This window comes from Petaurus breviceps, unplaced genomic scaffold (genome assembly GCF_028583685.1).
Source record: "Petaurus breviceps papuanus isolate PSGF00001 unplaced genomic scaffold, PetGlider_PUasm1.0 171, whole genome shotgun sequence".
Lineage (NCBI taxonomy): Eukaryota > Metazoa > Chordata > Mammalia > Diprotodontia > Petauridae > Petaurus > Petaurus breviceps.
Genome location: NW_027185754.1, coordinates 498,193 through 523,108, shown reverse-complemented (window position 1 = coordinate 523,108; position 24,916 = coordinate 498,193). Strand labels below are relative to the sequence as shown.

Sequence of the window (24,916 nt, the reverse complement as noted above, 5' to 3'; positions counted from 1 at the left end):
GGTCTTGCACAAATCTTTTTCCACTTTAATAGGAAGGGGGTAGAGAGATCATGAGGTATTGTTGTTCAGTCATTTTAGTCATGTCCAACTCTTCATGAACCCATTTGGGATTTTCTTGGAAAATATACTGGAGTGGTTCACCATTTCTCTATCCAGTTCATTTTACAGATGAAGAAACTGAGGAAAACAGGGCTAAGTGGCTTGCCCAGGGTCACACAGTTACTACGTGCCTGAGACCAGATATGAACTTAGGAAGATGAGTCTTCCTGATTCCAGAACCATCAGTCTATTTACTTGGCCACCCAACTGTCCACCATGAAGGCACTAAGCACCTAATTAGGGGTAAACAATGGAGTGAATCACAAATGTGAGAAGGTCTGGGTTCTAATTCTAGTTTTGCTACAAACTCACTCTACCATGCTACTCAAATCCCTTTTAGTTTTGGCCTCAGTTTTTCCATCTATAAAATGAGGTTTGGATGATATAATTTCTAAGGTCCATTGTATCACTAAAGTTGAAAGATTTCTATTAGAGAGTGCTAGATAATAGGTTTTTTTTTTCCTCTGCAATAATATGATTACTGCCTAAAGCAACCATGAGTCCATGGTTAAAATGGGTTACATGATTTTTTAAAACATATTTTAATTTCAGGATATTTTATTTCTATTATAATATCATATGCTGTATTTTATGCATTTGGAAACATTGTGCTAAAAAAACTTCCATACATTAACCAAGGTTAAGAGCTCCTGGTGTGTACACAGCAATGACTTGGAAATACAAACCTATTCTTGGGGGTGGGGCTTAAGAGAACAGAGTTCACTAAGAAGCGGTAGCAGTAGAGTGACTTTATCAAATCAAAGATTATTTTCCAGACTTCATTAGGAAATGAATTCTGATCCTGCAAAAGAAGAGGAAGAAGGAGGGGGCAGAGAGATGGCGGAGTAGAAACAAGACTTCCATGTAGCTCCCACTTCCACCTCCTTCAATACATGTAAAAAATTACTGTAAACAAACTTTAGAGCTACAGAACCCACAAAGTGACAGAGAGAAATAAACCTCCAACTGAAGACAGCCTGGCAGGCCAGAAGGAAGGGGCCATTGCAGCACTCTGGGAGCAGAGCCCAGCCCCTCATGAGATTGAGGTTCTAGCCTCAGGGCAGCCACAACCAGCCACTGGCTGGAGAGATGACCAGAGAGTGGATCACCAGCAGCTGTGGTGGTTGCCAGAATTATCAAACCATAAATGCCATAGACAAAGTGAGAGGCCAGTGAACTTTGGGAACTGAGGGTCAGGGAGTGTGTTCCAGCCTCTGCCTTCATGAGGGAGAAGTGGCTGAGGCACTGCAGCTATGCAGTCACCAACATGTGGCTGCTTCAGAGTTCCTGGAAAATTGTAGGGGGACCAAACAACCAGTAGGAGAATCACTCTTGCTTTAACCCATTTGGATCTGGTTTGCTGTGTAGGGTAGAGGCCCTGGAGTGTATGACCAGTGGCCCAGAGATGGTGAAGGCTTCAGACAGGGCATCCAAATAATAGCTCCAGCACCTGAGAAAACCCCAGCAATTTGGGACAAAGCTACCCTCTATGGAGGCAAAAAGCTCAAAATTCAAGTAATTGAGTGGCAACATGAGCAAGCAAAGGAAGCAAGCAAGCAGAACAATCCAACATTAGACTCCTATTGTGGGGGAGAAAAGGATCAAAGCATAGAACAGGAGGAAGACAATGAAGTCAGAACTCCTGCATCAAAAGTTTCCAAGAAAAATATGAACTGCTTACAAGTCATAGAGGAACTTAAAAAGGATTGTGAAAACCAAATAAGAAAAGAAGAAGAAAAACTGGGAAGAGAAATGAGAATGATGCAAGAAAATCATGAAAAGAGAGTCAACAACCTGACTAAAGAAATTAACACCTTAAAAAATGGATTAACTCAAATGGCAAAAGGCCAATGAGAAAAAGAATGCCTTTAAAAGTCAAATTTGCCAGATGGAAAAAGAATTTCAAAAGCTCATTGAAGAGAATAATTCCTTCAGAATTACATTGGAGCAAATGGAAGCTAATGACTTCATGAGAAATCAAGATACTATTAAACAGATCGAAACAAATGAAAAAATAGAAGGCAATGTGAAATACATCATTGGAAAAACCTCTGACCTGGAAAATAGATCCAGGAGAGATAATTTAAAAATTGTTGGACTACCTGAAAGCCATGATCAAAGTAAGAACCTAGAAATCATCTTTCAGGAAGTTCTCAAAGGAAACTGCCCTGATGTTTTAGAACCAGAGGGCAAAATAGAGGTTGAAAGAATCCACCAATCACCTCCTGAAAAAGATCCCAAAAAGAAAACTCTTAGGAATATTATAGCCAGGTTCCAGAATTCCCAGATTAAGGAGAGAATATTACAAGCAGCCAAGAAGAAACAATTTCAATATTGTGGAAACACAATCAGGATAACACAGGATCTGGAAGCTTCTACACTGAGGGATCGAAGGGCTTGGAATATGATATTCTGGAGGTCAAAGGAGCTGGGATTAAAACCAAGAGTCACCTACCCAGCAAAACTGAGTATCATGTTTCAGGGGAAAATATGGTCATTCAGTAGAACAGAGGACTTTCAAGCATTCTTGCTGAAAAAACCAGAGTTGAATAGAAAATTTGACCTTCAGATACAAGAAGCAAGAGAAGCATGAGAAGGTAAACAGGGAAAAGAAATCATAAGGAACTTATCAAAGTTGAACTATTAACATTCCTACATGGAAAAACAATAATTATATCTTATTAAATTTCCTCAGAAGTTGAAGGGAATAGAAATATATATATATATATATATATACATATATATAAAATGTATGTATGTATGTATATGTGTGTCTATATATGAGGGTATATGGGCATATGAATATATATGTGAACGTGTGTATATATGTTTACAAGTATACATAGATAGAGGGCACAGGACCAATTTAACAGGAAGGGATGATACTTAAAAGGTGAAATTAAGAGGTTAGAGAGAAATATAATGAGAAGAGATGGGGAGAGACAGAATGGGGTAAACTATCTCATATAAAAAAGGCAAGGGAAAATGGTTAAAATGGAGGGGAAGAATAGGAAGACAAAAGGGAATGGGTCAACCTTATTTCCATTGAATTTGGCTTGAGGAGAGAATGAAATACACACTAAATAAGGTATCTCACCCTCCAGGAGAGTAGGTGGGGGAAGGGGATGAGAAGGGGGATGATGGAAGGGGATGAGAGGGGGGATGGTGGAAGGGAGGGCAGGCTGGGGATGAGGGAAGTTGGAAGCATCCACTTTTGAAAAGGGATGGTATCAAAGTAGAGAATAGAACAAGTGAGAAGTGGGATAGGAGGGAGAGAAATATAGTCAGTATTTTACAATATATCTACCATGTTATTGTTTTGCATTAGCCACATGTGTACAACCTATACTAAACTGCTATCTTCCCAGTAAAGGGGGGGGGGGTGACAAGGGAGGAAGCGAATGAATCTGGAATTCAAAGTTTTAAAATCAAATACTCAAATATATATATATATATATATATATATATATATATATATATATTATTACTATTATTTTACATGTAATTGGAAAATAAGATATACAGGCACTGGGGCATAGAGATCCACTGGAAAAGCGAAAGGGGTATGGGAGAAAATATGGGAAAGAACAGACTGGAGGAGGGGATATCCTGTGGGACTGCTATTTTGGGGTGGTGGGTAGGGGGGAAACAGGGAGAAAATTTGTAACTCAAAATCTGGTGGAAATGAATGATATGAATCAGAAGTTAATAAAGCATTTGAAAAATTAAAAAAAAGGAATTCTAAAGGAAAATTGCCCTTATATTTTAGAACCAGAGGGCAAAATAAAGGTTGAAAGAGTCTTGAAAAAGATACCAAAAAGAAAACTCCTAGGAATATTATAGCCAGGTTTCAGAGTTACCAGATCAAGGAGAAAATTTTACAAGCACCCAGGAAGAAACAATTTGAATATTGTGGAAACACAATCAGAATAACACAGCTTCTACACTGAGGGATCGGAGGGCTTGGAATATGATATTCCAGAAGTCAATGGAGCTGGGATAAAAACAAAGAATCACCTACCCAGCAAAACTGAGTATCATGTTTCAGGGGAAAATATGGTCATTCAATGGAATAGAGAACTCTCAAGCATTCTTGATGAAAAAACCAGAGCTGAATAGAATATTTGACATTCAGATACAAGTAGCAAGAGAAGCATGAGAAGGTAAACAGTGAAAAAAAAAATCATAGGGAACTTATCAAAGTTGAACTATTTATATTCCTAGATGGAAAAACAATAATTGTAACTTATGAAACTTTTCTAAATATGAAAATAGTTGAAAGGAATATAAACATATATACATATATATGTCTATATAGGAGGATATATGGGCATATGAATACATATGTGAGCATGTGTGTGTGTACATATATATATATATGTATAGGTATACATAGACAGAGGGCACAGGACCAACTGAATGGGAAGAGATGTTAATTAAAAGGTGTATTTGAGAGGTGATAGAGGAAAACGAGAGGAGATGGAGTGAGACAGAATGGGGTAAATTATCTCATATAGAAGAGGCAAGGGAAAACTGTTACAATAGAGCAGAAGGAGAACAGGAAGGCAAAAGGGAATGAGTCAACATTACTCTCATTGGATTTGGCTTAGGGAGGGAATGACATACACACTAAATAGGGTATCTCACAGTATAGGAGACTAGGGGGGTAGGGGATGAGAAGGGTGATGATGGAGGGGAGAGCAGGTTGGGGGGAGGGAAGTTGGAAGCACACACTTTTGAAAATGGACAGGGTCAAAGTAGAAAATAGAACAAATGGAGGCAGGATAGGATGGAGGGAAATATAGTCAGTCTTTCACAATATATCCACTATGGAAATGTTTTGCGTAGCTACACATGAACAACCTATATTGAACTGCTTATCTTCCCAATAAGGGTGGGTGATGAAGGAAGGGAAGGAATCTGCAATTCAAAATTTTAAAATTAAATGCTTAAATATATGTGTATATGTATATATTATTATTATTATTATTATTATTATTATTATTATTTACCTGCAACTGGTAAATAAGATATACAGGCACTGGGGCATAGAGATCCATCTTGCCATACTGGAAAGTCAAAGGGGGGGGGGGGGGGGGAGGATATAGGAGAGCAGATTGGAGGAGGGGGGTATACTTTGGGATCGCTGTTTTGGTGTGGTTGGTGGGGGAGAGACAGGGAGAAAATTTCTAACTCAAAATCTTGTGGAAATGAATAATGTAAACTTAAAATAAACATAAAATTTAATTTCAAAAAAGTTAAAAGCTGAAAAAATGAATGAGTGGGCAGACCATTAGAGGATGAAATAAAAGCAAGGGCTTGCTTGAGATCTCCCCCAAACCCCTTTGAACTCCTGTAAAATGACTCTAAACAAATTCCAGAGCAGTAGAACCAACAAAATGACAGAGTAAAACAAATTTCCAACCCAAGACAAACTGGAAGGTTTACAGGAAAGGTCTGTTGCATCAGTCTGGGAGAAGAACATAGTCCACCATGTGTTATGCTGGCATAGATGGGACCAGAGCAGGCCTCGGGGCACTGAATAACTGGCATCTGTGGTGGGTTACAGACTTCTCAACCCACAAAACCCAAAGATTGCTTAGAAAGTCAGTAGGAAATTTCTGTTGAATTTGGCTGAAAGAAGAGCATAATCTGTCCCCAGCCTCAGGGCAGTGGCAGCAGTGATAGTGGCAGTATCTGCCTCTGGAGTTCTTGGCCTACAGATGGTGAGGGGATCAAGCAGCTGATCAGAGCATGACTGAAGATATCTCTTTGCTACTGCTCAAGCAGCATTCTCTTGCTTTGCCCATGCTTGGATCTGGGTAGCCTTCCTGAGTAGAGAGGTCCTGGGGCAAGGAGGAGCACTGGTTTGGCAGAGGCTGTCATGGGTGCAGAGAGGAAATCTTCCTCACACTTCCAAGGCAGAAAAGATTGTATGTAGTCACTCACAGAACAGAGCACAGACTAGGAGACGAGTAAACATCTCTCCTTTGATGATACAACTTTGGAAGAACTGAAAATTTACAGATTGCTAGAAATATCTCTGAAAACAGTTACACAAAATATCTGAAGCTTGGGACAGTACTCCATCCACACTGAAAGCAGAGACATATTTTAACAAAGAGCTAAAAAGTCAAGTAATTGGCTGGGAAAATGAGCAAACACTGGGGGAAAAAATCAGACTATAGAATTTTACTTTGGTGATAAGGAAGATCAAAAGAAAAAGACAACCAGAAAAATACAACAAAAACAAAGCTCCAATATCAAAAAACCCCAAGAAAAATATTAATTGGTCACAGGTCATGGAAAAGCCCAAAAAGGTTTTGGAAAATCAAGTAAGACAGGTAGAGAAAAAATTGGGAAGAAAAATGAGAATTATACAAGAAAATCATGAAAAAGTAGTCAATACCTTGCAAAAGAAGACCAGAAAAAAATGCTAAAGAAAATAACACCTTATAAAAATAAAATCAGACTAGGCCAAATGGCAAAAGAAGTACAAAAAGGAGAAAAAGAATGCCTTAAAAAACAGAATTGACCAAATGGAAAAGGAGGTACAAAAACTCACTGAAGAAAATACTCCCTTAAATATTAGAATGGGGGTGACTAGGTGGCGGAGTGAATAGAGCACCAGCCCTGGAGTCAAGAGGACATGAGCTCAAATCTGGCCTCAGACACTTAACACTGACTAGCCATGTGACCTTGGGCAAGTCTTTTAACCCCAATGGCCCTGCCTTCCCCCTCCAAAAAGAAAAAAAGTTGGAATGGAGCAAATGGAACCTAATCACTTTATGAGAAATCAAGAAATTATAAAACAAGACAAAAGAATGAAAAAAAAAATAGAAGACATGTGAAATATATCATTGGGAAATAAAAATGACCTGGAAAATAGAACCAGGACAGATAATTGAAAAATTATTTGACTACTGGAAAAACATGATGAAAAAAAGAGCCTAAACATCATCTTCCAAGAAATTATCAAGGAAAACTGCCCTGATATTCTGGAACCAGAGGGAGAAATAGATATTGAAAGAATTCTCCACTCACCTCCTGAAAGAAAATGCAAAAGGAAAACTCCTAGGAATTTTATAGCCAAATTCCAGAGATCCCAGAACAAGGGGATAACACATGATAACACAAGATTTAGCAGCTTCTACATTAAGGGATGGGGAGGTTTGGAATATGATATTCTGAAGGGCAAAGGAGCTAGGATTAAAACCAAGAATCACTTAACCAGTAAAACTGAGCCTAATCATCCAGGGGGGTAAAGGAATACTTACTGAAATAGAGGACTTTAAAACATTCTTAATGAAAAGACCAGAGCTGAATAGAAAATTTGACTTTCAAATACAAGAATCAAGAGAAGCAGGAAAAGGTAAACAAGAAAGAGAAATCAAAAGGGACTTGTTAAATTTGAACTGTTGACATTCACACATGGAAAGATGGTATTTGTAACTCATGAGACCTTTTTTAGTATGAGGATTCTTAGAGAGAATATATGCATGTGTATATATACATACACACATATATGTATATATACATATATAAATCTATACACATATACATACATACATATATATATATATGTAAACTTGATTTTGAAAATCAAGAGAAGTGGAGGAAAAAAATGGGAAGAAAAATGAGAATGATGCAAGAAAATCATCAAAAGCAAGTCAACAGCCTGCTAAGGGAGACCTCCAAAAATACTGAAGAAAATAACATCTTAAAAATAGACTAACTCAAATGGCAAATATATATATACATATAAATATACACATACACATACACACGGAGGACACAGGGTGAGTTGAATATGAAAGAATGATATCTAAAAAATAAAATTAATGGGTGAGAGAGAGGGATGTACTGGGAGAAGGAGAAAGGGAGAGGCAGAATGGAGTAGATTATCTCACATAAAAGAGGCAAGAAAAAGCTTTCACAATGAAGAAAAAGAGTTAGGGAGGTAAGAGGGAATAAGTGAACCTTACTCTCATCAGATGTGGCTTAAGGAGGGAATAATATATACACTCAGTTGCCAGAAATTGTGGTGGCTGTAAAGAGGGCACCCTCTGCATAGTTTGGACAACAGCTCTGAAAAGAGTAGTAAAAACCCAAGAAATTTGGGACACAGCTCTCTCCACTCTGGAAGCAGAGTTCTACTGTGGCAAAGACCTCAAAATTCAAGTAATTGGCTGGCAAGATGAGCAAACAGAGGAAGTGCAATCAGACCATAGAATCCTTTTTGGGGGGACAAAAGAGATCAAAACGTGGAACCAGAAGAAGACAAGAAAGTCAAAACTCCTGCATCAAAAGCTTCCAAGAAAAATATGAACTGGTTATGCCATATATATATCTCAAGAAGGATTTTGAAAATCAAGTAAGAGAAGTAGAGGAAAAAATGGGAAGAGAAGTGAGAATGATGCAAGAAAATCATGAAAAGTGAGTCAACAGCCTGCTAAAGGGGACCTAAAAAAATAGTGAAGAAAATAACACCTTAAAAAATAGACTAACTCAAATTGCAAAAGAAGCCCAAAAGGCCAATGAGGAGAAGAATGCCTTAAAAAGCCAAATTTGCCTAAAGGAAAAAGAATTTCAAAAGCTCACTGAAGAGAATAATTCCTTCAGAATTAGATTGGAGCAAATGGAAGCTAATGACTTCATGAGAAATCAAGATATTAAACAGATCCAAAGAAATGAAAAAAAAATAGAAGGCAATGTGAAATATCTCATTGGAAAAACCACTGACCTGGAAAATAGATCAAGGAGATATAATTTAAAAATTATTAGACCACCTAAAAGCCATGATCAAAAAAAAAGAACCTAGAAATCATCCTTCAAGAAATTATCCAGGAAAATTGCCCTGATATTCTAGAATCAGAGGGCAAAATAGAAATTGAAAGAATTCACTGATTGCCTCTTGAAAAAGATCCCAAATAGAAAACTCCTAGGAATATTATAGCCAAGTTCCAGAGAATGCCTTAAAAAGCAGAATTGACCAAATGGAAAAGGAGGTACAAAAGCTCACTGAAGAAAATAATTCCTTAAAAATTTTAATGGAACAAATGGAAGCCGATGATTTTATGAGAAATCAGAAAACAAAACAAAAAAAAATGAAAAAAAATAGACAACAATGTGAAATATCTCATCAAAAAAACCACTAACCAAGAAAATAGAACCAGGAGAGATAATTAAAAAATTATTGAACCACCTGAAAGCCATGATAAAAAAAAAAGCCTAGACATCTTTCAAGAAATTATCAGGGAAAACTGCCCTGACATTCTAGAACCAGAGGGTAATCACCAATCACCTCCTAAAAGAGATCTGAAAATGAAAACTCCCAGGGATATTATAGCCACATTCTAGAATTCTCAGGCCAAGGAGAAAATATTGCAAGCAGCCAAAAGGAAACAATTCATATTATATTATTATGGAACCACAGTCAGGATAACACAAGATTTAACAACTTCTATATTAAAGGATTGGAGGACTTGGAATATGATATTGTAGAGGGCAAAGGAGCTAAAATTACAAGCAGAAATCACCCAGCAAAACTAAGTCTTACCCTTTAGGGGGAGAAAATAAACATTTAATGAGATAGAAGAATTTATACATTCTTGATGAAAAGACCAGAGCTAAATAGAAAATCTGACTTTCAAATACAAGACTCAAGAGAAGCATGAAAAGGAAAATGGGAAAGAGAAATCATAAGGGACTTATTAAACTATTGACATTCCTACATGGAAAGAAGACATTTGCAATTAATAAGATCTTTCTCAGTATTAGGGTAATTAGAAGGAACACATATAGACAGAGGGCACAGGTGTGAGTTGAATATGAAGGGATGATATCTAAAAAATAAATGAAGGGGTGAGTGAAAGAAAGAGGGAGAAAATAAGGGAGAGGTAGAATGGGATAAATTATCTCACAGAAAAGAGACAAGAAAAGGCTTTTACAGTGGAGGCAATGAGGGGGGAGGTTAAGGAAATTGAGTGAACCTTGCTTCCATTAGAATTGATTCAAGTAGGGAATAACACACTCACTGAATTGGGTATAGAAATCTCCCTTACCATACAGAAAAGTAGGGGGAGAGGAGATAAGTGATGGGGTGGTGATAAGAGGGAGGGCAGATTGGGGAAGGGGGTATTCAGAAGCAAAACACTTTTGAGGAGAGACAGGATGAAAGGAAAGAGAGAATAAAATAAACTGGGGGGTGGTTATAGGATGGAGGGAAATGTAGTTAGTCTTTCAAAACATGACTATTATGGAAGTGTTTTGCATAATTTTACATCTATAACCTATATCAGAATGTTTACTTCTCGGTAAGGAGTGGGGTGGGGAGGGAAGAAGGGAGAGAATTTGGAACTCAAAGTTTTTTAAATTAATGTTAAAATTGTTTTTATATATAGCTGGAGAAAAATAAAATGTTAAAAAAGGAAAAAAAAAGTCAGTTTCCTGCTAATTATGCAACCCAGGGAAATTTGTCCCATAGAATTGAGAGTTTCAAATGGGAGAAATGGACCACAATGATGAAAACTGTTAAATATTCTCAGAATGTGGCAACTCCATATTGAAAGGGAGTTGGTTTACATGGTTGAGTATAAAAAACAGTAAACATATTTTCTGCCAGGGAAATACACATTGGGCAAAGTCCTTCATACAACAAGGTTCGGTTTTTTTATGCTTAAAAAATGTATTTGATGCTTAAGAACAATGTGAAACATACAGTGCAACTATTATTCCTCTTTTTCAGTTTAGGAGATTGATACCTAGACAGCATAAGTAACTTGCTCAAAATTACACAACTAATAAGTGACAGATGTAAAACCTGATCCAGATATTCTGAATCCACATCATTTTCTTCTACAACAAATTGAACCAGATACCTATTTACTGATATTTTTTCATTTTAAAAAATGTTTTTAAAATTAACTTTGTGACATTTCTACTTCTACTGCCAAGATATCAATTGATAGCTAATATCAGTGACTGAAATAATAATCTTAATATGTGGTAAAATACATAAATAAATGGTAAAAAATAGTTTATTATAAAAAAAGAAGAGGAAGGATGAGATTCCAGAAGAAACCAAAGGACTCTCTCTTACAGTTGGAAGAAGCCAGCTGAATTCATTGTTGTTGATTCCCACAATGTAGGGGATGTGATTGAACTGCCTTTCAGCAAGGAGCTCTTTGGGATTTTTAGGGAAAAATACTCCATCCAGGACGGCAGGTATGAATGCAATTTTCTGTAAGAAAAAAATTATTACATATCTACTCTACCTCCCTCTTCCTTCCCCAAAGAATGTTTCATTTTTTGTTTTTTATGTCTATGACTTATGGGATGCCATTTTCCCAATATCCAAAGATGCAGTCAGCAGGGAAGAGGACTTGAAATTTTGCATTGAGTCTCTAAACCAAAAGACAATCCAAGGGCAGTGTCTTTATCTCTCCAATAAATGGATTATGAATCAATTACTTTTGTCCATCTTACAACCATTAGTTTCTGGCCAAAATAAAGAAAAGGATCAGAATACAAATTCTGATCCCTTAGAAAAAGTTAGTCAGGCTCAGTTGGTGGGTCATAAAAAATGCTAAGTGATTATTGGTCAGACTATAAATTGTCACCCCATTTTTTCCAAGGTCAAAACCAAAGTGAAGCTTCACTCCTTGACATACACACACTCCCAGAAATCCTTCCCTGATCAGTCTAGTCTGTATAGCTTTCTACCTCATCCGCAGTCATCCAGTATTCCTTGGGACATAAAATTGGCACTGAAATTAAGAATTTTAAAAGATCTAAGCTGGAGGCCTGTCTCCAATACTTCCTGGTTATGTATTGTGAGCCAGTTATTCACCCTATGAATCTATAAGATGGGAACGATAATACCTATATTGATTGTCTTGTAGGGTTGTAAGGAAAAAAAAAATTCTATACAAATGTGAAGTGGTATTCCATTATTGTTCTTGTCCACATCTTTATGCCACTTTACATTAACTTGTACTCTTTTAGGTCTATACTCTATATTTAAGTCCTTGTAAGTCTATACTCTTTTAAGTCTCTATTTTATGTCTATTGAAACAGAATCACAGAATTTCAGAGTTGGAAGGCACCTCAAGGAATATCTACTCTAATCTAGGCCAGAAAAGAAAAAATAAATCCCCTCTTCATCATAATCAACAGATGGTTTTCTAGCCTTGGCTTGGAAAACTTCAAATGAGGTGGGGGATGTGGAACTCACTCTGCCTAAGACATCCAACCTCAATTAACCTTTTTGAAAATTCCATGCTCCTATTTCCCTTGCCTGGGTCCAGAATGTGTCTAATCCCTCTCTGGAATAGCAGACCTTCAAGAAACTAGAACAGCTATGATGTGTTCAAGTCTTCTACAGGCAAAATATCCCTAGTTCCTTCCCCACGTCCTTAGACCACATAACCAGAGGCAGGTCTCTCACCATCCTCATCCCTGTTTTCAAAAAGGTGACCCCCAGAAATGAATACAATATTGAAGATTTTCTCTTAGCAGGACAGAAGAGGAGAGCCAGGGTATCACCTCCTCCTTCTGCATAGCTACTATTCCATTCTATTTTCCTCTTGCCTTTTAGAATTATGAACTTAAATATAAATGAACATGAGTGTGTTTATATAGAAAGGTAAAATAGGGGGTTCAGAGAAATGGGTCTGAAGTCAGTAAAACCTGAGTTCAAAAACAGTTTCAGATACTTCCAAGCTGTGTGACCTTGGGCAAATCACTAAACCTATTTACCTCCGTTTCCTTGACTGTAAAATGGGGATAATAACAGCACCTACATCACAGGACTGTTTTAAGAATCAAATGAGATAATATTTGTAAAGTGCTTAGCACAGTGCCTGTAAATAGTAGGTGCATAATAAATGCTTGTGCCCTTCCCAAAGTAAAAGAAAAAGATGATTTAATATAAAACCAAATTCCCATTATGTACAACTATTTTTAAAGTATATATTAAATTTATCATGATGATACCACTAACACTCTGCTTGTCTATGTCTCCTGAATTTTCTTCTGCTGTCTTCTGTTTACTTTTTTTAAAGTGTCATTGAGGCAAAGTTATGCCTTTCTTAAAGTAACCCAAGTTTGGCTACTATATCAGAATCAGAAGTGATATTACACATATCATTCTGTGTAGGTATATATTCCAATCATTCTTTCTGATTGAAAAACCCCTTTCACATCCACTATCTCATTTGTTCTTCACAGCTCTGTGAATTAGGCATCATCATCCATTTTACAGATGAGGAACAATCACAAAGGAATTAGAGGTTCATAGAATGTAGAGCAGCAAGGGATCTTAGTCCCTAGTCAAGGAAGGGAAGGAGAAGGAAAGGAATAAATATTTATATAGTACCTCCTTTATACAGGTACTATACTAAGAGCTTTATACAAACATAATTGGTCCTCACAACAACCCTACAAGGTAGTCATTATTATCCCCATTTTATAGGTGAAGAAACTGAGGCAAACAGAAATTAAGTGACTTGCCCAGAGTCATACAACTAGAAAGTACCCGAGTCCAGATTTGAATCAGGTCTTTCTAACTCCAGGCCCAGTGCTCTAGCCATTTTACCACCAGTAGTTCAGGCCCCCTCATTCAAAATTCAATTCAACAAACATGTATTAAGAGTCAGAGTCATGTAGTGTTTAAGAACTGGACTTGGAATCAGGAGGACTTGGTTTCATACCTTATCTCAGTAAATACTACCTATGCAACACTAAGCAATTAGCTTTAACATCTCTGTGCCTCAATTTCCTCAAGTATAAAATGAAGGGGGTTGCAGCTTGATGTCCTCTAAGGTCCATTTTAGCTCTTAAGTCTAGAGTCTTTTAAACATATTAATTATGCACTAGTCACTGGGAATATAAAATTTAAAAACCAAATGGTCCCTTTACTTTCAACTGTAGAAGAAGGAATTCTATGCTTTCTATTGTTTCTATTACAAATGGGGAAATTGAGGTTCAGGAAGGGGATATGAGTTGTGATGTTCTCCTTATTAGAAAGTGGCAAAGGCAGGGCTTCTGGAATAATTCTAGATCTCCTGATTCTTTTTTTTTAAGCAATTGGGGTTAAGTAACTTGCCCAAAGTTACACAGCCAGTTATTTTGAATCTCCTGATTCTTAATCCAAGTTTCTTTCTACTTTACCACATTGCCATTTATGCAAGCCAGAATACAGAGACAGCCCTTCAGCTTATTATGGCAACTAAATCAAGAAGAAAGGAAACATTTCCATTATATACAAGCTAGGACTTGAGAAAAATCAGGGGTGATGAGCTGGAGAAATCCAGGAGAGGCCCATATTTAGAGACAGTGGGGTTGGGGGGTTAAATAGTCATCTACTTAGCCTAAGAGGACTTTTTGAGCAAGTGGGATTTCAGGAACAACTTGAACAAATTTAAATTCTAGAAAAACTCGATTATTGCAAAATTAGCAGAAGGAATTCCAAAGTCTTCTATGAATACAAGACCAGTTAAACAGACAACTAACTTTGTAGTGATGGTGATGGTAGAAGGGTCAAGGAGAATGTTCCTTATTGATGAACTCAGAGAAGGTTTGAAATCTTCAAAATGCCAAGTCACTCTAGTGTTGATTTAGTAATTAACTCAAACTAGGCCACCCTGTAGCAAATATTAATTTCACAGGGAATTTGCTTTTTTAAGAACAACCATGTTTATCTGAGACCTTGACTTCATCTCTGAAAGTTACTGAAAGGGGAGTCAGCTGCCCAGCTCAGGGACTTCCCCAGGTGTTTATTTGAAATCATAAGATCATCTTCTAGAAGGGGCAAACAGCTTTGCACCTGCCATCAGGTAATTGTGTATCTTGGACTGGGCAGATCAACATTGCAGTGCCATTTGATTGAAATGATTCCACTAGGAGAGTGAAGTCCATTCCTTTTTGGTTGTGAATGATTTCATTCCTTTTGCTTAACTGGAGCTTAAAGTAGCCAAGGCTTAAAATTTCTATTTAAGAAAACAAGGACAATTTACCTTTGTGGGGTCTCCAAGAAAATCCACAGTGAATAATTTCTGTGAGGGAAAAAAAGCAAAGGTGAAAAAACTTCTCAAAAAGAGCTAATCCTGCTATTTCACCTGAAGATTAGGTTTCTTCTCTTAGGGCTTTCAAGGCTATGTACAGGGATGAAATGGATATGGTCCCCGGCCCTCACACAGAGAAGTAAATTCCATTGAGAGCAACAAGGTCTGTTGGAACTTAACCTTGGAGTCATCCTTCTAGGCTCTGGATATCTCCTCCTATATATCCCTAATTCTAGGATTCTGGAGAAGACAGATCTGAGACATGCAGATATAAAATTAGGAGAATGATTCTTTTTTTCATCTTTTTGTATAAGGCAAAATTTTCAACATCGCCCCTCTCTTTTTCCCCTGCTCAACTCACTACTTTAGGTGAAAAGCTACAGACATGGGGCGGCCAGGTAGCACAGCGAGTGAGAGCACCGGCTCCAGTGTTGAGAAGACCTGGAGATTAAATCCCGGGCTCAGACACTCAGCACCACACCCAGAAATGACTGGCCGTGTAACCTTGAGCAAGTTACTTAACCCCGATTGCTTTAAAAAAGAAAAGAAAAGAAAAGCTACAGACAGAAGGTACATATATATGTGTATGTGTGTATGTATGTATAAAACAGCATTTTTCATTTACATAATTCTGATAGTAAGGTTGCATTTGGTAAAAACATTGTCAGTGGCATTGGACCTAATCCAGGAATAGTGACCTCGTTGTCTACTTTATAAGCCACCCAGGGACAGGTGTATTATCTAAGACATTTTGAATGTTCCAAAATCTCCAGATCCTCCAAAGATTTCCCACTTGTCTCTGTAAAAAGCAGAGAATTATGGCAATTATCCAAATTATTCAAGGCCCTACAAATTGTCTGCTTCAGTTTCCTCAACTGCAAAATGGGGATAATAATGCTATAATGATGGTATCTACTTTTTGGGTTACTTGTGAAGCTTCAAATGAAATAATATTTTTAAAGCATTTAGCATGGTGCCAGTCACATAGCAGGCACTTTATAAATGTCTATTCCCTTCCATACATTCACACTCCTCCATGGGGAGCACAGAAACTGATATTTTTGCTTTCCACTGTCTCCTAGAGACACACTCCACTGCCCTCTACTTTAGCTTTCTCTGGATGACAGATTGTAGAAATGTTTGACTATTGAATAATTAAAAGACAAGGGATCCCTCATGTTCTTCTGGTCTACCCTCCTTGGCCTCAGACAAGTGGACATGAGGACAGCTGCTATGAAAGCCTGACAGTCATTTCCTAGATCATGACTTGGGTCATTGTCACATCAATCAATCAAGGTAAATTAAAAAGATGTTTAGGCTTGTTCTTAAAAGCATGGCTACCTGCAACTTTGAAGGTCAGAGCTTTTCAGACATGGCAAGCTATCTATGCTGCCTGGGGGAGCTAGAGAATCTGAAGTCATAATGTACTTGCTAAAGAGGTATTGGTTAAGAACTCTAAGGTCACCTACCATCTTCAGAGTTGTGTTCAGGATCTCTTCCTCTGTCTTCTGACGAATACAGTTAACCATGCTGGCTGAAGCAGCTATTTTACACCCAATTAGGGTTGTAATTTTCTGCAAAAAAAAAAAAAAAGCATTTAGCTCTCTCTTTGCTATTATCTCTACCTATCCATTGATATCTATATATCTGTCTCTATCTATCTCTATATATCTATCTCTATATATCTATCTCTACCTATCCATTGATATCTATATATCTGTCTCTATCTATCACTTCTATATTCCAAGAGCAGTTTCTATCTATGTATGGAGAATAAGCAATGATCAAAGTAATCAAAGAAGAGATAGTAAAAGAAACTAGTATGTTCTTAAAAGCATGATCCTGATAGACTACAGGCTCTGAAAACTCCCTTGGATTCTCCTCGAATCTTCCCACTTGGTCTGTCATTCACCTGAGGCTATAATTTCCTCAACTGGCCTTTCATTATCACTAAACTGTATTCTCTGTTACCCTTAACCTAAGCTAGGTCTTCATTTTCTGTTACCTCCAGATTGCCTCTGACTACTTCCCATCCTTGATCCTATCAAAACCTCCATTCTCTTGGTCCCTAGTTTCTGATCTCTAGTCATCCCAGGCTAATGGCCTCTCCCATCAAAATCCTCCCTTGACCCCTCCTCCAATCACCCCAGACTACTTAGTTAACCCTAGATGCCTACACAGTGTTGCTGTATATAAGATTCATCTTATTTCCATGAAAGTGCACACATTCAATCTGACCAGCTTACATTAGTGTTACAAATGTTTAGGTTTATTAAGATTCTACCCAATATAGAGGATGTTCAATAAACTGTGATTTTCTTTGACTGAAAGAAGGTTTGGGTATATTCATTTGGGCAGGACCCATTTATTGCTGTTTCAGGGTCCCAGAACTCCTAAACCTCAACAATCCCAGGGGCAGCATAAGCAGTACCAGATATGAAGCCAAAGGATTTGGTTTGGGGGTGGAGCCAAGATGGCAGAGTAGAAGCAGGAAATTGTGTGAGCTCCAGCACCAACCACTTCCAATACCTGTAAAATATGACTCTAAAAATTTTAGAGCTGCAGAACCCACAAAGTAACAGAAAGAAACAAGTCTACCACTGAGGGCAGCCTGAAAAGCCAACAGGAAGGGTCTATCACACTGATCTAGGAGCCAAGCACAGTCCCACGTGAGCCACCTGGACCTGGACCCAGCATGACCCCAACCAGCAGCCTAGCCCAGACAGAGCAGACTTCAGGAGAGTGAACCACCAGCAGCTGTGGCAGTTTCCAGACTTCTCAACCCATAAACACCAAAGAGAAAGTAAAATGTCAGTGGGAAACTCTGTTGGAACTGGTTGACAGGAGAGTGCAGTCCTACCCCTGTCCCTTGGACAAGAGGTGGAGAAGGCCCATGCCAGCTGCTGCCATGTGGCTGCCTCCAGAGCTCCTGGACTGCAGACATAGTGGGACCAAGTGACCATTCAGAGGGTAATCACTCTTTCTCTAACCTGCTTGGATGTGGGTTGCAGTCTTGGCCAGTGGTCCTGGGGTGAGAAATGCCAGTGTGCCGGAGCTTGTGGTGGTTATAGAGAGGGCACTCTCCTCAGACATCTGACAAGATTTGGGAAAATCCCAGAAATTTGAGACAAACTTCTCTCCACTCTGGAGGCAGAGTTCTAACCATGGCAAAGAGCTCAAAAGTTAAGTAATTGGCTGGCAAGATGAGCAAGCAGAGGAAGCACAATCAGACCATAGAATCCTTTTTTGGGGGCAAAAAGGATCAAAACGTGGAACCAGAAGAAGTCAACAAAGTCAAAACTCCTGCATCAAAAGCTTCCAAGTAAAATATGAACTGGTTACAGGCCATGGAGGAGCTCAAGAAGGATTTTGAAAATCAAGTAAGAGAAGTGAAGGAAAAATTGGGAAGAGAAATGAGAATGATACAAGAAAATAATGAAAAGAGAATCAAAGTCTGCTAAAGGACACCCAGAAAAATACTGAAGAAAATAATGCCTTAAAAAATAGACTAATTCAAATGGCAAAAGAAGCCCAAAAAGCCAATAAGGAGAAGAATTAAAAAGCTGAATTGCCCAGATGGAAAAGGAATTTCAAAAACTCACTGAAGAGAACAATTCCTTCAAAATTAGATTAGAGCAAATGGAAGCTAATGACTTTATGAGAAATCAAGAAACAGATGCAAACAAATGAAAAAAATAGAAGGCAATGTGAAATATCTCATTGGAAAAACCACTGACCTGGAAAATAGATCCAGGAGATATAATTTAAAAATTATTAGACTACCTGAAAGCCACTATCAAAAAAAGAACCTAGAAACCATCCTTCAAGAAATTCTCAAGGAAAATTGCCCTCATATTCTGAAACCAGAGGGAAAAAGAGAAATTGAAAGAATTCACTGCCTCTTGAAAAAGATTCCAAAAAGAAAACTCCTAGGAACATCATAGCCAGATTCCAGAGCTCCCAGGTCAAGGAGAAAATATTACAAGCTGTCAGGAAGAAATAATTTGAGTATTATGGAAACACAATCAGGATAACACAAGATCTAGCAGCTTCTATATTAAGGGATCAAAGGGCTTGGAATATGATATTCTGGAGGTCAAAGGAGCTAGGATTAAAATCAAGAATCACCTACCCAGCAAAACTGAGTATAATGCTTCAGGGGGAAATATGGCTATTCAATGAAATAGAGGACTTTCAAGTTTTCTTTCTTTTTTTTTTTTTTTGCTTTTTGGAGGGCAATTGGGGTTAAGTGGCTTGCACAAAGACACATGGCTACTAAGTGTGTCAAGAGTCTGAGGCCTGATTTGAAATTAGTTCCTTCTGATTCCAGGGCTGGTGCTCTATTCACTGAACCACCTAGCTGCCCCCCTTTCAAGTATTCCTGATGAAAAAACAGAGCTGAACAGAAAATTTAACTTTCAAATACAAGAAGCAAGAGAAGCATGAGAAGGTAAAGAGGAAAAAGAAATCATAAAGAACTTACTAAAGTTAAACTATTTACATTCCTACATAGAAAAACAATAATTGTAACTCATAAGACTTTTCTCAGTATGAGGATAGTTGAAGGGAATATATATGCGTTTGTGTACATATATATACACATGCATATATGTGTATATATAGGAGGGTGTATGTATGTATAAATACATATGTCAGTGTATGTATATGTGTGTACATGTACACTTAGAGGGCACAGGAGGAGATGAATAGGAAGGGATGATATCTAAAAAATAAAATTAAGAGGTAAGAGGAATATTATGAGAGAAGGAGAAAGGGAGAGATAGATTAGAGTAAATTATCTCATATAAAAAAGGCAAGAGAAAACTGTTACAATGGAGGGGAAGAACAGGAAGGTAAAAGGGAATGGATCAACCTTACTCTCATTGAATCTGGCTTAAGTAGGGAATAACATAGACACTCATTTGGGTATCTTACCCTACAGGAAAGTAAGGAGGAAGGGGATAAGATGGGGGATGATAGAAGGGAGGGCAGATTGGGAGAGAGTGTAGTTAGAAGGAAACACTTTTGAAAAAGGACAGGGTCAAAGTAGAAAATAGAATAAGTGAGGGCAGGATAGGATGGAGGAAAATATAGTTAGTCTTTCACAATATATCTACTTTGGAAATGTTTTGTATAACTACACATGTACAACCAATATTGAATTGTTTATATTCCCAGTGGGGGTGGGTGATGAGGGAAAAAGGGAAAGAATCTGGAAACCAAAGTTTTAAAAACAAATGTTTAAAAAATTGTTTTTACATGCAACTGGGAAATAAGATATACAGGCACTGGGGTATAGAAATCCATCTTGCCCTACTAGAAAGTTAGAGGGTTGGTGGGGAGGATATAGGAAAGAGCAGATTGGGGGAAGGGGTATTCTTGGGGATAGGAGAAAGACAAGGAGAAAATTTGTAACTCAAAATCTTGTGGAAATGAATGTTGAAAACTAAAAATAAACCAATAAAATTTTAAAAAATAAAAAAGAAAGGCAAAAGGATTTGGTTCAAATCCCAGATCTGCCCCCTCATGACCTGTCTATGATCTCTTAGAGTCAGTTGTCTCTTCTGTAAAATGAAAAAAAACTGGACTAAAATACTTCTGATGTCTCTTTTAGTTCTAAATCTTGTGAGTCTATTAATACATCCCAGTATATGATATAAAAATGCAAGGAACCTACCTCAGTTGTTGGTTTGATGTTAGAAGTGAACAGAGCTTCCATAAGGACAACTCCACTCTGGGAAATAGCACGGTGGAAAAGATTCTTGGTTAGAGGAGATACAATCTGAAAGAGGAACAGAGAGAAATTAGAAATGATTATTTCAAAGCAGAGCTATGACTAAGTTGAAGCAACTGTGACTTTTTCCATAATGCATGATAATTTAGAGAATATGACAATAGCTATTCTGTCCACAGCGTAAAATAACTGAGCCTAGTACTTAATTATCAAGAACAATTATTTAAAACAGGAAGCTAACTACTATTACACTTCCTCCCCCAGGTGAGCTCCTCCCCAACCTGCATCATGCCCAGAAAAACCTCTGGCTTATCCATGTGTATGTTATTGCCCACATAAGAGTCACATGAGAATGCAGCCTCCTGGAGAACAGTGATATTTTTTCCCTTTTGTCTTTAAATCTTAAGCTCTCTGCATATTGCCTTTTACCTAGTGTGTACTTTATAAAGGCTTATTGAAAAAACAAATAAAAGTCATGGAGTCTTTCCAAAGCTTACCTGGGCTTTGGAAAGACCCAAGGTCTTTCCCCCCACCTCAATTTGTCTTCAGAAGATAATCCAATGATTCACATTACCTGTCTCAGGCACATTTTATGAAATTTGCCCTAGGGGTTCAAATGGCTACTTAAATACACCATCCTGGTCAACTTATTCAGTGGGTCAGGGTAAGAAAATTAAGCCCTAATAAATGCTATTGGATGACCAGTTCACTGTTCTGGGACAAAAATAAATGAATTTAAAAGACGTTTTATCTCTTTATTCATTTCTCTTTTTCAACCAAGGTTGACCATCAACCCAGAATTTAGTGTTTCAGAAAGAACCTCAGAAAAAATTAAACAAGTAGCATAAGTGTGAGAGCTATGAGCCAGGAATATGTGACTGGGTTAGTTTTTTTTTTTTTTTTTTTTTTTTTAATACTAGGAAAAACTGGAGTAAAAATTTTCTTCCAGTAACATCAGATTTCCCTTTCAATGTCCCTCTGTAATCCTCATTCAATGTTCTTCCTTCTTTTTTTCCTTTTCTTACCCCTATAAATTCCCACTCTTATGAAAACTGCTCGCACAGAAGTGTAGATGTTATTAAAATTTAATAGACTGATCCTCTAAGAGTGACTTAGGTATTGAGTGTGAACAAAGCTCAAACCAATGAAGCTCTATTAGAGTATCAGAAGCCAATGGATGCCTTTTTGGACAAGGGTACCTTCCGGGAGGTCCTGAAATTGTGGCTGCCTCTTAGCCTGGCTCTGTACTCCTCTGCTGTGAAACTGGCAGTGTTCATTGCTACAAAAGGATTAAAAGGGATTGAAAATCATAGTAGGTCAAGAAAAGGTCTGACTAATTTGCTGTGTCAGTCAAGAATAGGAACTCCTAAGATCACCAAAAACAGATGATTTCTTCAGAAGAGTCAATTCCCCCTCTAGCTGTATTAAACTCAGACAATTCTCAGTAGGGCACATGCTGGCAAAAAGGAACTCGAAAGTCTGCCTTTATTCATGACCTTAATAAAGCCTTAAACAGTCTCTCTATATAACCATTCTATATCTAAGCCAAAAAGGGAAAGAAAAAGACAAGAGACTAGAGAAAGGAGGCAGTCAAGGAAAAAACAAGATGAAGAGAAGAGAAAAATAGGAGGCCAAAAGGAGGGAGAAAAGAAAAGGAGAGAAGAAAAAGTAATTTTCCTATTAATTTTTAAAATAATTTTCCAAAGGCCATAAACTTTCTTAATACTCTCATTTAGTAACAACCTTTACTTTCAGATCGCGAACACTTTGTTTTGTATCTCTAATGCACTTTATTTATGTTAAATGTTTTTTCAAAACATTGTTGATAAATACAAAAAGCTAAACTTGCTTAATTAACATATTAATTGATTTCTTTTTTGATTTTTTTATTGCTTTTGGACTTAAATACAAAAAGAGAAAACAAAGAACATTTCCATGTATACAGTAAAACACAAAGAAAGGATTTAATATAAAACCACGAATTTCCATTAAAGACTGCTTACTTTTTTTAAAAAACTGTGTAACAAATACTTCACATTGTTTTCAAAACTACCCTACTTTTCATTCATTCCTTCTAAGTTTCCTTTTATTCTCTGCTGTGTACTTTTTGTTTCTCCATCCTTCCCTATCCCACCCTAGAGAAGGCTGTAATTAAACACAGATATCTAGATATGTACACATATGCATATATATGTAAAACCATACTATAAATACTTGTATTATCATTTCTTTTTCTGGAGGTCTACAGCATCTTCCTTCATAATTCCTTCATAGTTGGTTTGAGTACTTTTGAAACCCAAGATGAATTAGTTATTTGAAGTTGTTCTTAGGACAATATTTCTGTTATCATATGCCATATTCTCTTAGTATTGCTCCTTTCACATTTCATTATTTCATGTATGTCTTTCCATGTTTTTTTTTCCCCAAAATCAACCAGCTTATCATTTCTTGTAGTACAGCAGTATTATATTACAATCATATACCACAACTGGTTTAATCATTCTCCAGTTGAAGGGCATCCATCATTTTAGTCAATCTGATATGTATAAGGTAATATCTCAGTTGTTTTAATTTATATTTCTCTAATCAATAATTATTTAGAACATTCTTTCATATGGCTATATATAGTTTTAATTTCTTCATTGAAAAATTGTCTGTTTATAACCCTTAACTATCAGTTGGGGAATGACTTGTACTCTTATAAATTTAACACATTTCTTTTATAAATTTGAGAAATTAGACCTTTCATTAAGAGACTGTTTATGACATTTTCCCCCAATTTTCTGCTTTCCTACTGTTCTTGGCTACATTTGTTTTATTTGTACAAAACCTTTTTGGTTTAATATAACATTTTAATTAATTTCACTACCTAATGGTTCATGACACTTTTCTTAGTCTTTCTAAGTCCCAGTCAATATTCTTTGTCCATTTATTCTTGTTCACTTTTCCTCATGTAAAGGCTTGGAGAATATTTTTCATTTTGGGTGCTGAGTGACAAAAAGTAGGATTCTATGCTGCATGAAGAACTGCTTGGGGAAAAGACATAGATCTCTAGTGCTATCTAGAGTTTGAGAGAGGGAAATTCCTCAATCTTGCTACATTAACCTTTACTGTCTTTTATGGCTTGAGAGGAAAAACTCCTCAAAGCCCATATCAAAACCTGAATAGCTTTGTAGTTCCAGGATTAAAGGGAACTGTTTTGCCCTTTCTGGACAATCCCATCCATGAAAGATTGTCATACTGTCTCAGCACCTAATCAAGGGATCACACTCCAGCAGTAGTGTAGATCTCAAGCATAAGGCTATCATTCTTAAATGAACTTTGAAATATTTCAGAAGCCTGAGAATATCAGAGAAAAGGCTTTGTCCAGCAGAACAGGAAGATGCAGAAGAGGAGCAATTGATGGGTATTGTAGAGCTTTCCCTAAAGAGACCATGGACATCCATGTTTGCAGTCCAGTGTTTTACAGTACCCAGGGTACATGGGTTGCCTTTTATATATGACCCATTCGTAAGTTGTTTCTGTAAGTATGTTCTCCTTCTCCCTACAAACAATGTAGATATTGGTGAGAGGGAGTGACTCAGATTTATGAATGAGTTGATATGTTTGACTATTATAGCATTTGCTTCTTAGTTAAAAATTGTTGCATATTTTAGAGTGAATTGTGTTATTTTTACTGATTTGTGTAAGTGGAAAATACGCTGGCAGATACTCAAGAGTAAGGGCCTTTATTGTAATGTATATTTCTCCTCCAAACTGGAGTTAACCCTGGAATCCTGAGAGTGATTTATAGCAGTGTACCAGCAATGATTGGCTTCCCTTCTGGCATTCCCCCTCCCTACCTGTTATGCAAATGAGAACCTGAAGATCTTCCCTGCCCTTTGGCCCTTTGATAGGTTTAAGTGACTCTGAGAACCTTTCTTAATTTGAGAATATACTCTGCCCCCTAATAGGCTGAATGTGCTCACCTGGAACCTGTAGAGGGAGACTTGTTTTTCAGGAATGGCCACACCTTGTT

General features: G+C 37.3%; 1 protein-coding gene across 1 annotated transcript in view; it reads right to left on the bottom strand.

Moving 5' to 3' along the window:
• The window catches only part of LOC138157211 (liver carboxylesterase 1-like), a 59,244-nt gene that overhangs the window by 21,949 nt on the left and 12,379 nt on the right, over positions 1-24,916 (bottom strand). Inside the window, exons 6-9 of the mRNA XM_069082787.1 lie at positions 20,842-20,946; positions 16,634-16,738; positions 15,117-15,155; positions 11,201-11,341 (exon numbers count right to left, since the gene is read on the bottom strand). Of these exons, the coding sequence (XP_068938888.1) occupies positions 11,201-11,341; positions 15,117-15,155; positions 16,634-16,738; positions 20,842-20,946 (390 nt within the window). The remainder of the gene's footprint in view (positions 1-11,200; positions 11,342-15,116; positions 15,156-16,633; positions 16,739-20,841; positions 20,947-24,916) is intronic.